The sequence below is a fragment of the Artemia franciscana genome, chromosome 8, assembly GCF_032884065.1.
Source record: "Artemia franciscana chromosome 8, ASM3288406v1, whole genome shotgun sequence".
Classification (NCBI taxonomy): domain Eukaryota; kingdom Metazoa; phylum Arthropoda; class Branchiopoda; order Anostraca; family Artemiidae; genus Artemia; species Artemia franciscana.
This window is the reverse complement of record NC_088870.1, coordinates 7,194,462-7,209,921: the sequence shown is the minus strand read 5'-3', so window position 1 is coordinate 7,209,921 and position 15,460 is coordinate 7,194,462. Positions and strand designations below refer to the sequence as shown.

The window sequence follows — 15,460 nt, the reverse complement described above, 5'->3', positions numbered from 1 at the left end:
TATTGGGGATTCATATATTTTGTTGTTAAAGTTATAGTTAATTATAACCAAAAAATGAGTTAATTATATCAGGTGCTCGATGATATTCTCCAAGCAAATTTTTAAATAGACACGTGTTTGGGAGGACCTCTCTTGTGCTCTTTTTGAGTATCCCCTCCCTACAAATGTGATTTAAATTGGCTAGTCTACGTAAAAAATATTTTGTCTCATTATTGTTCCTTCTCTTTTTTATCTTTCATAATTTTAAAACAGAATTTTTAAATTTCGTAATTTAAAATTTCAAACAGTTCGTGGTAAAAAAAAAAACTGTAGTAAGGAGCGACTCGGCTCAATAGTGACAAAAACTCTAAAAAATGGAATTTTGATACTAATAGATACATCAAAAGAATTGGATTTTTATGCTTACTTTAAATATATAATTTTCATCAGATTTAGTCTTACCCATCAAAAGTTACGAGCCTGAGAAAATTCGCCTTATTTTTGAAACCCCTTCAACGTCATAGTATCTTAACAAAAATCACACCATCACATTCAGCGTATCATAGAACCCTGCTGCAGAAGTTTCAAGCAGAAACTTTCAACTTTCAGACTTTCAAACTTTCAGACTTTCAAACTTTCAGAAACTTTTCAGAAGTTTCAAGCAGAAGCTGCAGAAGTTGAGGAATTTCGTTTTTTTTGCCAGAAGACCGATCACGGGTGCGTGTTTTTTTTCCCCAGGGGTGATCGTATAGACTCAGTGCTCCTAGAATGTCGGGGAAGGGTTCATTCTAACTGAAATTAAAAGTTCTAGTGCCCTTTTTAAGTGACCAAAAAATTGGAGGGCACCTAGGCCCCCTCCCACGCTTATTTTTCTCCAAAGTCACCGGGTAAAAAATTTTGAGACATCCATTTTGTTCAGCATAGTCGAGCAACCTAATAATTATGTCTTTGGGGATAATTTACTCCCCCGCAGTCCGCGGGGGAGGGGCTGCAAGTCACAAACTTTGATCATTGTTTCTATATAGAAACGGTTATTGGGAAGTGTACAGACGTTTTCAGGGGGATTTTTTTCTTGTTGGGGGAGGGGGTCAGGGGGAAGGGATTACGTGGGATGATTTTTCCATAGAGAATTTATCATGGGGGAAGAGAAATTCCATGAAGGGAGCACAAGATTTTCTAGCATTCTTTAAAAAAACACAATGAAAAAATAAATATGTAAAAGTTTTTCCAACTGGATGTAAGGAGCAGCATCAATACGCTTCAAAGATTAACAACTAGATAAATACACAATTGTAATACTGAAATACATGTTAAAAATGAGTGCTCTCTCTTTTTCTCTTTGACTTAACTATTATTAATGCCACTGGAATGATGCAAAGAATACCTACCTTAACAGAATTCAAAGTACTGAGGAATGAGCCTGGTTCAAATTTTGACAGAATTGTCTGATGTGACCCATGCCACAGTCCAGATAATAGGGTTTGCAACCCATAGATATGAAAATAGGGTAAAATGCACACGGGTCTCTCCTGATACTCTCCTATTGCAGTTCGAACTTGAGTTGTTGCAGGTGCATGAATTTGACAAAGGTTGTAGACAATGTTGCTGTGACTTAGAATGACTCCTTTTGGCAAACCGGTGGTTCCACTTGAATATGGTAAAATTAAGGTGTCATTTTCAGGGTCAATCTAAAATAATATAATATATTTATGATTTTTATGCCTCTGTAGGATTCTTTCCACTTTAATGTAGCTAAATTAAGGCGTTTCAAGGTCAATCTAATAAGGTCAATCCTTGATAATATATCCAGGTTTTGTAAGCTTGTATGGCTGAATTATGACGTCATTTTACGATCAAAGAGTAAAAAAAGCATTATATTTCTAGGATTTTTCCATCTTAATGAAGCTTAATTAAGGTATCATTTTCAGGGCCAATGTAATTATTTGTAATAAATCCAGTATTTTTAAGCTTGTATGGCAGAATTATGACGTCATTTTTGCTGTGAATCAGAAAAACAGTAGAATATTTTTAGGATTTTTCCACTTGAAACTAGCAAAATTAAGGTTTCATTTTCAGGATCAATCTATAAAATATGGTATAACGTATCTAGGATTTTTACGCTTGCATGACAGAATTTTGACATTACTTTTATGGTCAATTCAAAAAAAGTAGGATATCTCTAGGATTTTCCCACTGAAATGCAGCTGAATTAAGACGTCTTTTTCAGGGTAAATATATATAAAAAAAAACTATAGTACATGTTTTCAAACTCGTTTGGCAGAATTATGGCGTGACATCCATTGTCAATAATAAAAAAAGGTAGAATAATTCTAGTATTTTTTTACTTGAATGTAAATGCATTAAGGTTTCATTTTAAGGGTAAATGTAAAAAAAACTATAGTACATGTATTGTTCGGCCAAATTATGGCGTAACATCCATTGTCAATAAAAAACAAAAGAATATTTATAGTATTCTTCCACGTGAATGTAGATGAATAAAGGTGTCATTTTTAGGGTAAATACAAAAAAACTGTAGCACAAGTAGACTTTTTAAACTTGTTCGGCAGATTGTGGCGTAACATCAATTGTCAATAAAAAAATAAAAAAAAAAGCAGAATATTTCTAATATTTTTCTACTTGAATGTAGCAGAATTAGGGTATCATTTTCAGGTTAAGTATATACAAAACTGAACAGCCCAAAATTTTTTAACTTGATTGCGTCAAAATTCAAGTGTTTAATTCAGGGTTAACCTGAAAATAGATAATATGTTACTAGGTCTATTATCTTTTAATACAACAGGATGAAGATACCATTCTCGAAATGAATCTAGATAACAATAAGCTATTTCTAAGATTTATGTACTAAAAAGGGTACGACTTGAGAACTTTATGTGTTGTCTTTACTAAGAACGTGGGCTTGAAATATTTTTGCATGAGACGACTTTGAGCATTCTAAAAGTCGATAATTCTTTCAGTTGTTGGAGTGGCTTAAGTTTTCTGTAGACAGTTCCTAAGTGGCAGGGTTTTCATATTGACATATTTTTTAATATTGTAATATTTACATGACTTTCACAATAATGCAAGAAATATCAGCAAAAAAAAATTATACTAGACAGCTAAAACCATACATAAAGAGCAGGCTATGAGTAACTTGTAAAAGCGAAAAACGGCGATAGTTTCGACGGAAAAAAATCACCAACATCATCTAGAGTTTGAGGTTCCTTGGCATTTCTTCAAGCTTCGTAATTGTGATTGTGTCACAAATTGAGATCAAGCGCTTATCAATGCATTAATTTTGCCATCTACACTCATTACACTAATTATACTGTGCCATTAGACAGAAAAGATGTGTGAAAAAGGTCAACGATACATGGCACTTGTGACTATTTGTCGAAACTAGCATTAGTTTCAATCTTAGCGATTACCTGTACTCTTTCGCACAACCCTAAAAAAGAAACAAATGCATTTACATACTCATTTATCTCGTGGCTAAGTTGAACCTCAGAGCCAAATACTTTATGTATGTACACAAAGAAACGTCTTAAAACTACTAATTTTGGCAACTTCAAATGTCAAGTGTCACTCATTCACTACATATATCACGTAATACAATAATATTCGATAACATAACATATTGATAAAATGTACAATAATACATTAATGATATATGTAATAGGATACATATATTCAGTTACCTTGGTAGTATTATTAGTAAAGATGGTGGGAGCAGTGAAGATGTTAAAAGTAGAATAGCTAAAGCTCAGGGTGTTTTTTCACAGTTAAAAAAAGTTTGGAAGATTAGAAAGATAAGCCTACAAACCAAGATTAGAATATTGGAAGCTACAGTGATGACGGTGGTCAAATATGGCTCTGAAGCATGGACACTCCGAAAAGCAGATGAAAATTTACTAGATGTTTTCCAGAGAAATTGCCTACGGATTGTTCTGGGTACCCGGCTGACTGACCGTATTTCAAACAGTAGGTTGTACGAAAAGTGTGGTTCAATCCCGCTTTCTGGGGCTATAATGAAAGAAAGGTTGAGATGGCTAGGCCACGTTCTACGGATGAAGGATGACAGATTACCGAAGATTGTCCTTTTTGGCCAACCGTCTGGGGCTACACGGAAAGCAGGTCGTCCTTGTCTGGGTTGGGAGGATGTCATAAATAAGGATTTAAAGGAAATGGGAACTTCCTGGGAGGGTGTAAAGAGGGAGGCTTTAAATAGATTAGGTTGGAGGAGGAGCGTGCGTAGCTGTGTTGGCCTCAGGCGGTTTGGTGCTGCAGTGAGTTATTAGTAGTAGTAGTAGTAGTAGTAATAGGATAATATAATATGTTACACTATCAATTCAAGGAATTACTCCTCTTGCAACCCTTCCTGACAGGAAGTATAAAAAATAGATGGGGGTATTTTGCAGGGAGGCTTGTAGAGGAAAAGTATTATCAAAATCTGAGTAAGAAAAAATATAATACCTCCTGCCAGGGAGGGTCACATTTGCTATTTACCCCTTTGTCCTGTATTCGGAAGGAAGAAGAGATTGCGGGGGAATCAGACTCTTGTTTTAAATTACGTATGTTCGCCAATTTATTTTTATTACTTGACTTTACATCATTTAGTATTGATAATATTAATTGACTTGGAACTTAGTTTTCTTATCTTTAACTATCTCATGTTTTTTTATCAAGAAGGAGTGAGGGGTGGTTCTAAACCTTCTTGTTTTGGAACTATTTAGTGAGGTGGGTCAAGTCTATCATGGGACAAGCCTTTCTCCTAGTAGTGAATATAAAATTATTGTTAATCAGTTTCTATTCGCAGTGTATGTGTAGATACCTAGGTTTTTCATGGTTACATTACCGTAGCTTCATCAGTGTACAGGTCGGTAGATATCAAGTCCTCAAAAGTTATACAACCTTCTGAATGACCAAAAATTGTAATAAAGACGTTGGATGAATGGATATTATTAAGCTTCGGTTTTAGCATGGAGACATAGGAGATATCACAGAGCACAGCCCTCACTTCTGCCGCATTAAATTGTCGAATTATTTCACCTGAAATGAGTGTAATCAAATTATTGCACCGGTTACAGATTGGCTGAGACAAAAAACAAATGCCTAAAGACTAATTGATAGCGTTCTGTATCTTCATATACTCAGGAACTACAAGTAATGAAACTAGTTTTTGTAACATATTTGAATAATTGAACTGTCTAAACATTTGATTAGTTTAAAACAAGGTTAAAGCATTTTCTAAATAGTCCCTTAGAAAATCCCACTAGAACATGTTCTACAGGATCACCAACGGCTCATCAACATGCACTATGGTCTCATGTAATGTGTCCTACCTGTGTGTATTTACACACAGAAGATTTACTGCAATGAATTATTGAGGATTGTTTTGATTGCTTTCTGGAGGTTGAATTTGTTTGTTGGCTCAATTCTGATTCAATTCTTCGCTACAAAACAGCAATGTCTTTTGCCACTTTTATGTTATCATTTTATATTGGTGGGTGTGGTCAGTCTAAAAATAACACTGTCCACGGAAATAAAATGCTTACTTAAAAGCCTGAATTGTTTAAGTGGAAGCTTACACAACCATATATAACATTATCTTAGATCCTCCAGACCCATGAATTGTGCATAGGATGTATACGAAGCCTCCTCAGACATCACAAGGTTGAGCTAAGGCCGTGAAGTCCTCCCACTGTGGTTGAAGAGACATATTACCTCTGCTCACATGTATTTCCGTCATCAGGCCGTAATTGGTCAGCCTCTTTTTCAGCTCCATCCATAGCCCAACTCATAAATTGTATGTGGGAGTCGAACCTCTGGCATGCGAAGGACGTGGCCAAGGTACTTTCATCTCCCGAACTTCAGAATACCAGTAAATAATGGCTGACCAGTTCGCCAGAAAACTTCTTTATTGGTGATCTTTTTCTGCCATGATATCTACAGGATTCTTCTAAGACACATGTTTTCAGAGGCAAAGATAATTTTCTTCAGTTGCATTTTTAGTTTCCACCATTCTCTTGCTTAAAGGATCACATTGCAACTGAATAGAAATCACATTGCTATTCATTGGGTGGAGCTTCAAGCGCTTAGTCTGTGCCAAATTGGTTTCAACTTATTAAGAGCTGATGTTACTTGTCCAATACCATTAGAAAAATTGGAAATTCAATTCCGTTATGAAGTTTTTGGCAGAAGCACCAAACTAAAAAGAATTAGAAACATGGTTAAAAAATCCTCAAAAATAAGCTCAAAGAAATGGCACCAAATACCTTAAGAAATTGTACCTTTCGTTTGAATGTTCAGTTATGTTTGGGAATCAACAGATGACTTTTAATTAGATGTTTACAAACTAGAACTATTGTCAAATTTAACTAATTAGTTTTTATTACTTAGTTTCACAGTTCAACTCGAGTCATACCAACATAGTTTCGAGTAAACCAAAAGAAAAATCTTGTTGAATTGCGGTTTTCAGATATGAATAGACCTAAGATGGATTGAGGGGTCAAAAAAGGTTTTTATCTTGATTACTTTGGCCAGAGGCGGTTTTAGGGAGAGACAGAGCGGGCAATTATGCTGGGTGCAGAAATTTTATAGACGCAAAATTTGCAATAAATAATCTGACAGTTTGATCACTTTGTAATTTTTGAAATTTAACTTTTCTCAAAGGAATGTAGATGGCACTGTTGGCAGTAAGTATACGCAAATTGAACCCGAAATTTGGATTTTTCCCATGTCTTCATTACCATTCCTTGAAAATAAAAAGTAATGAGGCCGAACTTATTTAATTTTAATGTTTTTTTTGTTGCAATGTTTTGTAATCGAACCTGTTCGTGTTCTACAGATAATTCTCAAGATAATTTATAACTTCACAGAGGCTAAAGTAAGAAAAGTCAGATTTAAATGAATGGAAAATTCTGTTAACAATTGAAAAGTATGTTAATAAATGAAAATTTTGTTAAAATTTGTCATGAAAAATTTTTCGATACAGGGGGAGGGGCGCGCTAAGCAAGATTATGGCCCGATCACAAGAGAGGCCAGAACCGCCACTGACTTTGGCACTTCAATAACTTTGTGTGACCTTGTTTAATTGTAAATAGTCAAAAAGACATATAGAATCTTAACGTCAAATTACTGGTATGAGACCCAAAATACCTATTTTTCTGAGGTGTTTGATGAAGCAGCAACATTATATTTATTTGCAGTATACTTACTTTATACTTCTTACTTTATACTTTATAATCTTACTTTATACTTGCTGTTATTTGATATACATTTATGCTTATTTACCATAACGCTTTGTTTTATTCGTTATAGATTCATTATTTGTTTTAAATTCATCGTTTACCTGTTCATTATTTACTTATTTATTAATCAAAACTCATCTACAAAACTGAAAAGGACGGAGCAAAATATATAAAAAAAGGAAATAAAGCAATAGTACGAAACAAATATCGACAAAAACCAATAAAATCAAATAAAAACACAAAATTATAAATAGATCAAAGACAAAATAATAATAAGAACCTAATAAAAATGAAGCAAAACCAAGGACAAAATAAGAACAAAATCAAACGAAACAAAAGCAAATTAACGCATACAGTATCAACATATTCACACATAAATAAACCAAAAATAGACCTCGGCATTAAATACACACACAATATACACAAATCACTTCAATACTTTTGAACTAAAACGGGGTACCAGTCATTCTTTGAACTAAGTTTTCGGTTACGCTTATCAATTAATTTAGAAATTGAAATATCAGGCTCAGCAAGTCCACACTTTCCAACTAATGAAGAATTTTGCTACCAAGGCAGTAACCAAAGTAAATACTTGGCAAGCCGAAAGAATATGGACCGTACTTAAATAAAATCGGTTTTAGTCACAGCTTAGATACCAATACGGTTATTAAAAATCCTATTTTGCCCATGAGAAGCTTTTGGTACAGAGTTCTGAACTTGGCGCTTCCTCCAAGCCCGTGCTCCGACGCGTAGATCGTACTACAACACCATAGGCGGGAACGCAATTTTGTTTTGTTGCATACACAGCTTAAATACCAATATCAGTTTCCTGTCTCCAGCTGCTAGTATGGCTACCGCGCACTGTGTCCCAAAAATAAATCGGGTTTTCACAACTGTATATTGGTATCTAGGCTGCGGTTTTAGTAAACAACTTCCACAATGAAGCAATATACAAGATGTGAGGGAGGGCTACAGCGCTGAGGGGGTTAGCTAATAGTAGGCAGTTGAATCGAGCTTTTGCTGCAACAATCGATGCAAAAGAAGCATATTAGTTAGACAGTAGTTAGACTTATTCATTAGACGCTGTAACTTCATTATTCGTTGTAAATTCTGTTCGTTTAGGTCTCATTGCAGCATTAGTAGTATTTTTCTTTATTTTAGGGCTTAACATTTTTTGACAGCTAATTTTGACTCGTTTTAGGCATTTAATTGCTTTTTGCTCTTCTAAAAATTCATTAAGTAGAAATTTAATTTAACCTAAATTAGTTTAACAAATTTATTTTATTTAAGTAGAAAGGAGGGATTTAAAACAAGTAAGTTTACTTTTACCACGTGCAATAATTTAAAATCAATAGCCCCCTTGAAATATCATGGTTAGATTCTTAAAGTAAATAAATGAATAAAAAAAAAAAAAAAAAAAAATCTAGAGCCTGGCAGAGAAAGGAATTCATAGAGTGCGAAGTGGTAAAAAAAATCATTAAAAGTGCACATAAGTTTAAATACACTGAAGATACAATAAACAGTAAAAAAGATAAAAAAAAAATCCTCGAATAGTCGGCCACCTCCAGCACAACCCAGTCAAGCCTCCAGATAAAAGGAAAAATAAAAAAGAAAATATTATATTAAGCAGTTATAATGAAGCATTGATTGTTTAAGAAAAAAAATACCTGCGGTGTAAGTAGGATTTACAGGAGTCACTATTACTCCCACATAGGCTGCTCCAAGGAGAATAAAAGACCACTCGGGACAGTTTGGTAGGACGAGACCCAATATATCTCCCTTCCTAAGTCCCATTTTGGTGAGTGATGCGCCAAACCGAACAGAGAGCTGCCGAACTTGTCTGTAAGTGTAAGTCTTTCCGGTGGTGGCACATTCCTACAGGTATATAGGTTCTTAGACGATATTGTCTTTCCAAATGAGCAAAATAAAATAAAATATGTAATATTGGGTAGCCTATATATATATAATATCGTATATATATATATATACATATATATATATATATATATATATATATATATATATATATATATATATATATATATATATACTAGCTGTTGGGGTGGCGCTTCGCGCCACCCCAACACCTAGTTGGTGGGGGCGCTTCGCGCCCCCCCCAAGCCCCCCCGCGCGCGTAAGTCGTTACGCGCCATATTAGTTACGCGCCATTGTAGTTGTGTCCCTATGTCCCACCTGTGAATATAGATATATATATATATATATATATATATATATATATATATATATATATATATATATATATATATATATATATATATATATATATATATATATATATATATATATATATATGGTTTTAACTACGTAAAACTTGCGAATATACAACATTCTTTGCTGTCCCATTGTCTTTGCATATAAATAGATTGTCAGGTTTACCGACTCTTGAACATGCAACATATAATGGTCCATGGGAAAACAATCTGTATTCAGATCTATACCTCATGATTCTAATGATTGCCCTTGAGCTTTGTTGATGGTGATTGCTAATCGACCATTCCCTGTCCCGGTGTCCCGGTCGTCATTTATATCCCCCTGTTTCCCCCGGTGTCCCCGTTGTAGTTGTGTCCCTGTGTCCCGGTCGTCATTTATATTCCCTGTGTCCCGGTCGTCATTTGTATCCCGGTGTACCGGTCTGTATATACATTCGTTTTTTAGTTTTGTTTTTCTCCTTTATTTTTTTCCTTTTTTTTTCTTTTTTAGTTTATTTAGATTTTTAGATTTTTTAGTTTTTTTATTAGTTTTTAGTTTTTTTTCTTTTTAGTTTTTTTTGTAGTTTTTACCTTCTTTTTAGTTTTGTTAGTTTTTTTTTTTACTTATGTCCTGGTCGTCACTTATACTCCCTGTGTCCCGGTGCTTTGTTGATTGCTAATCGAACATTCCTTTTGTCCTGGTCGCTTTCTCTTTGAGTGTCGTCATTTATTTTTTTCTTTTTTAGTTCTTTTAGTTTTTACCTTTTTTAGTTTTTTTTAGTTTTTTAGATGAAAATTTTTTTTAGTTTTTTCCTTTTTTTCTTTTTAGTTTTTTATTGGTTTTTACCTTTATTTTAGCTTATTTTTCAGTTTTTTCCTTTTTTTTAGTTTTTTTTTTTTTTATTTTTTTTTAGTTTTTTACCTTTTTTTAGTTTTTTTAGTTTTTTTAGTTTTTTAGCTTTTTTACTTTTTTTTATTAGTTTTTAGTTTTTTTGTAGTTTTTGCCTTTTTTTAGTTTTTTCAGTTTTTTTTTAGTTTTTTATTGGTTTTTACCTTTATTTTAGCTTATTTTTCAGTTTTTTCCTTTTTTTTAGTTTTTTTTAGTTTTTAGTTTTTTTAGTTTTTTACCTTTTTTTAGTTTTTTTAGTTTTTTTAGTTTTTTAGCTTTTTTATTTTTTTTATTAGTTTTTAGTTTTTTTTGTAGTTTTTGCCTTTTTTTTAGTTTTTTTAGTTTTTTAGCTTTTTTATTAGTTTTTAGTTTTTTTTGTAGTTTTTGCCTTTTTTTAGTTTTTTAGCTTTTTTATTTTTTTTTATTAGTTTTTTTTGTAGTTTTTGCCTTTTTTTAGTTTTTTCAGTTTTGACGTCACCTGATCCAGTTTTTTCAGGTGACGTCACCTGATCCACGATCCACAGATCCACAGACAACTTATTTTTATATATATAGATAGTTTTTTTTTTTTACTTATGTCCTGGTCGTCATTTATACTCCCTGTGTCCCGGTGCTTTGTTGATTGCTAATCGAACATTCCTTTTGTCCTGGTCGCTTTCTCTTTGAGTGTCAAAGAGAAATTTTTTTTTAGTTTTTTATTGGTTTTTACCTTTATTTTAGCTTATTTTTCAGTTTTTTCCTTTTTTTTAGTTTTTTTTTATTTTTTAATTTTTTTAGTTTTTTACCTTTTTTTAGTTTTTTTAGTTTTTTAGTTTTTTAGCTTTTTTACTTTTTTTATTAGTTTTTAGTTTTTTTGTAGTTTTTGCCTTTTTTTAGTTTTTTCAGTTTTTTTTTTTAGTTTTTTATTGGTTTTTACCTTTATTTTAGCTTATTTTTCAGTTTTTTCCTTTTTTTTATTTTTTTTTAGTTTTTAGTTTTTTTTTAGTTTTTTACCTTTTTTTAGTTTTTTTAGTTTTTTTAGTTTTTTAGCTTTTTTATTTTTTTTATTAGTTTTTAGTTTTTTTTGTAGTTGTTGCCTTTTTTTAGTTTTTTTAGTTTTTTAGCTTTTTTATTAGTTTTTAGTTTTTTTTGTAGTTTTTGCCTTTTTTTAGTTTTTTTAGTTTTTTAGCTTTTTTATTTTTTTTATTAGTTTTTAGTTTTTTTTTGTAGTTTTTGCCTTTTTTTAGTTTTTTCAGTTTTGACGTCACCTGATCCAGTTTTTTCAGGTGACGTCACCTGATCCATCCACAGATCCACAGACAACTTATTTTTATATAGATAGATATATATATATATATATATATATATATATATATATATATATATATATATATATATATATATATATATATGTTACTGTGAATGTCTGAAATCTGGTTAATGTCGACATTTACCCGTCAATCTTGAAAATTCCGTTTTCTCTGCCTTTACCAAAGGAATCAAACAAAAAAACAAGCTTTTTTAACTTGAAGTAGGGAGCGACGTTAAAACTTAAAAAGAATAGAAATTGTTCGGTATATAAAAGGGGCTGTCCCTTCCTCAACACCCCGCTCTTTGCGCTAACATTTTTTTTGCTTTTAAAAAGAGAATCGAGAGAAGGAGTCAAAATTTAGCGTAAACGGTGGGGGCGTTGAGCAGGGGACATTCCCTTTCATATACAGAATAATTTCTGTTCGTTTCAAGTTTTAATGTCGCTCCTTACTTTCTGCTATAAAAACTTGTTTATTTAATTTCTGGACGCTTTTGAATTAATGCAGGTTTGGATTTTGGGACACCCTACATAAATGATTAAAACAAAATTTGCATATTAATTTTACTATTTTGGCCAAATGGCTTCCTAAAAGTTTTGACCGGATGATTTAGAGAAAAAAGTGGCGGTAGAGGGAGCCTTGTTGCCCTACAATTTTTTTGGTTACTTAAAAGGTCACTAGAACTTTAAATTTGATTTACGAAAGTTTTTATTATTAATAAATATACGTAACTTACGAAACAAAGATCTATATTTGTGTATTTTTATTATGTATATGAGGGGATTTGCCCCCTCTTCAATACCTCGCTCTACACTGAAGTTCAGATTTTGTTCTAATTCTTTAAGAATAACCCCTGAATCACAAATTATTGCCATTTAATTAGAACAAATAGCTCTTTTGAAATTATAAAGCATACTTTAGCGCAAAGATAGAGGTATTGAGGACGGGAGAGACCCCTAGTATATGTGGTTATTTCTGTTCGTTTTAAGTTTTAATGTTGCTCCTTACATTCAGTTAAAAAAACTTGTTTTTTTTAATATTTAGTTTCTCATTGTTCTTTTAAGAATAATACTGGAAAATAAAGCACCCCCTTTATGGAAATTATCGTCCCCATAATGAATTAATCCATGGAAAAATCCTAACACGTAAAAAACCGACCCCCCCCCCCAGCACCACCAGAAAAAATCCCCCTGAAAACGTGTGTATACTTCCCAATAACAAAAAAAAACTAAAAAAACTAAAAAAAGGTAAAAACAAAAAAAAATAAAAAATAAAAAAAAACTAAAAAAAAGGAAAAAACTGAAAAATAGGCTAAAATAAAGGTAAAAACCAATAAAAAACTAAAAAGAAAAAAAGGAAAAAACTAAAAAAAATTTTCATCTAAAAAACTAAAAAAAACTAAAAAAGGTAAAAACTAAAAGAACTAAAAAAGAAAAAAAGAAATGACGACACTCAAAGAGAAAGCGACCAGGACAAAAGGAATGTTCGATTAGCAATCAACAAAGCACCGGGACACAGGGAGTATAAATGACGACCAGGACATAAGTAAAAAAAAAACTAACAAAACTAAAAAGAAGGTAAAAACTACAAAAAAACTAAAAAGAAAAAAAAACTAAAAACTAATAAAAAAACTAAAAAATCTAAAAATCTAAATAAACTAAAAAAGAAAAAAAAAAGGAAAAAAATAAAGGAGAAAAACAAAACTAAAAAACGAATGTATATACAGACCGGGACACCGGGATACAAATGACGACCGGGACACAGGGAATATAAATGACGACCGGGACACAGGGACACAACTACAACGGGGACACCGGGGGAAACAGGGGGATATAAATGACGACCGGGACAAAAAAACTAAAAAGAAAAAAAAACTAAAAACTAATAAAAAAACTAAAAAATCTAAAAATCTAAATAAACTAAAAAAGAAAAAAAAGGAAAAAATAAAGGAGAAAAACAAAACTAAAAAACGAATGTATATACAGACCGGGACACCGGGATACAAATGACGACCGGGACACAGGGAATATAAATGACGACCGGGACACAGGGACACAACTACAACGGGGACACCGGGGGAAACAGGGGGATATAAATGACGACCGGGACACCGGGACAGGGAATGGTCGATTAGCAATCACCATCAACAAAGCTCAAGGGCAATCATTAGAATCATGAGGTATAGATCTGAATACAGATTGTTTTCCCATGGACCATTATATGTTGCATGTTCAAGAGTCGGTAAACCAGACAATCTATTTATATGCAAAGACAATGGGACAGCAAAGAATGTTGTATATTCGCAAGTTTTACGTAGTTAAAACCATATATATATATATATATATATATATATATTCACAGGTGGGACATAGGGACACAACTACAATGGCGCGTAACGACTTACGCACGCGGGAGGGCTTGGGGGGGCGCGAAACGCCCCCACCAACTAGGTGTTGGGGTGGCGCGAAGTGCCACCCCAACAGCTAGTATATATATATATATATTTATATATATATATATATATATATATATATATATATATACCTGGCATGTACTCAGAGGGGGGCCTTGGGGCCCGGGCCTCCTCCGAAATTTTGTGAAATGTTTAATTTCCCCATGGTTTCTTGGGATTTCTGGCAAAAGTAGGATAGTTATTAAGAATCTAGATACATGTCTGAAGCTTTTTTGGGGGGATTTTACAGCATGCAATTATCCGGTCAAGTCCCTGCCCAATTATTAACCCATTTTCTGTCTAACTTTTTACCTTCTTTGAAGTAATTAGCAATTGTACTGTTATTTTTTTTTGTAAAGATAGTTTGCTTTCCACAGCAAAATAGAATTATCCTTGATATTGGGGCGTTTATCCCCCCCCCTTTTCAGGATAAAGTACAGCTTTTAATGGATCAATTTTGGAAACAATCATCTGCCATTAAAATCTCCGTTTTTGCAATAGAAGAACTACCCCCCACAGCACCCATATTGCACTGTTAACCATAGAATTTCCCTTTCAGTGGGATATAATGGATTAATCACTGGTTCTAAATTGCTATGAACATAACCTGAGCCTAAAACGTAATTTTTGAGGTCTTCTTCCCTCCATCCGCTACAATACAACAGATTAAAGTTAATCTGTATTTTCCGATATACGTGCTTTTTGCATTACTAAATAAAAAAGTGCTACTTTATGTCTGCTGTTTCGAAGGTTTTGAACCCCCCCCCCCCGAAAAAATTTCTGCGTACGTGCCTTATATATATATATATATATATATATATATATATATATATATATATATATATATATATATATATATATATATATATATATATATATATATATATATATATATATATATATATATATAAAATTCATTCTAATTCTTCAAACACTTTTAGAATGACATAGGGAATATACAAAGTTCATCTTACAGTTATTTAAAGGACACATACGACTTATAAACTACTTCAATTTTCTTTTTGGACCTACCCCCTCCCTTTTTTGCCCCTGAGATGATATAAATACTTAGTCTTTTATTTTAGACTGACAATATTTCTGCAATAAAAAGAGACCTGCTACCCCTCAGTACCAAAATTACGTTCTTATTCTAAATCAATTCTTTAATTCTTCTTCCTTCAAGTCCATTCTTCTTCTCCAACTGAAATTTGAGAAATGTACCACACTTTTTATAGGTTCAGGCGCGCAGAAAAAAATTTATTACAAGTTGCTTCAATAATGCAAAATAAAACTAGGTTTGACAGGAATTCAGCAGCCGGAACTTCGGCAGCCAGATTTCCTAATTCCCAGTTGTAGAGACACCTTCCTTTTGACGAGTACTGGATTCACTTATG

At 32.7% G+C, this 15,460-nt stretch overlaps 1 protein-coding gene across 1 annotated transcript in view; it reads right to left on the bottom strand.

The window, feature by feature from the left end:
- The window catches only part of LOC136029918 (uncharacterized), a 67,404-nt gene that overhangs the window by 42,525 nt on the left and 9,419 nt on the right, over positions 1-15,460 (bottom strand). The window contains exons 3-5 of the mRNA XM_065708444.1: positions 8,894-9,101; positions 4,832-5,025; positions 1,368-1,667 (exon numbers count right to left, since the gene is read on the bottom strand). Of these exons, the coding sequence (XP_065564516.1) occupies positions 1,368-1,667; positions 4,832-5,025; positions 8,894-9,101 (702 nt within the window). The remainder of the gene's footprint in view (positions 1-1,367; positions 1,668-4,831; positions 5,026-8,893; positions 9,102-15,460) is intronic.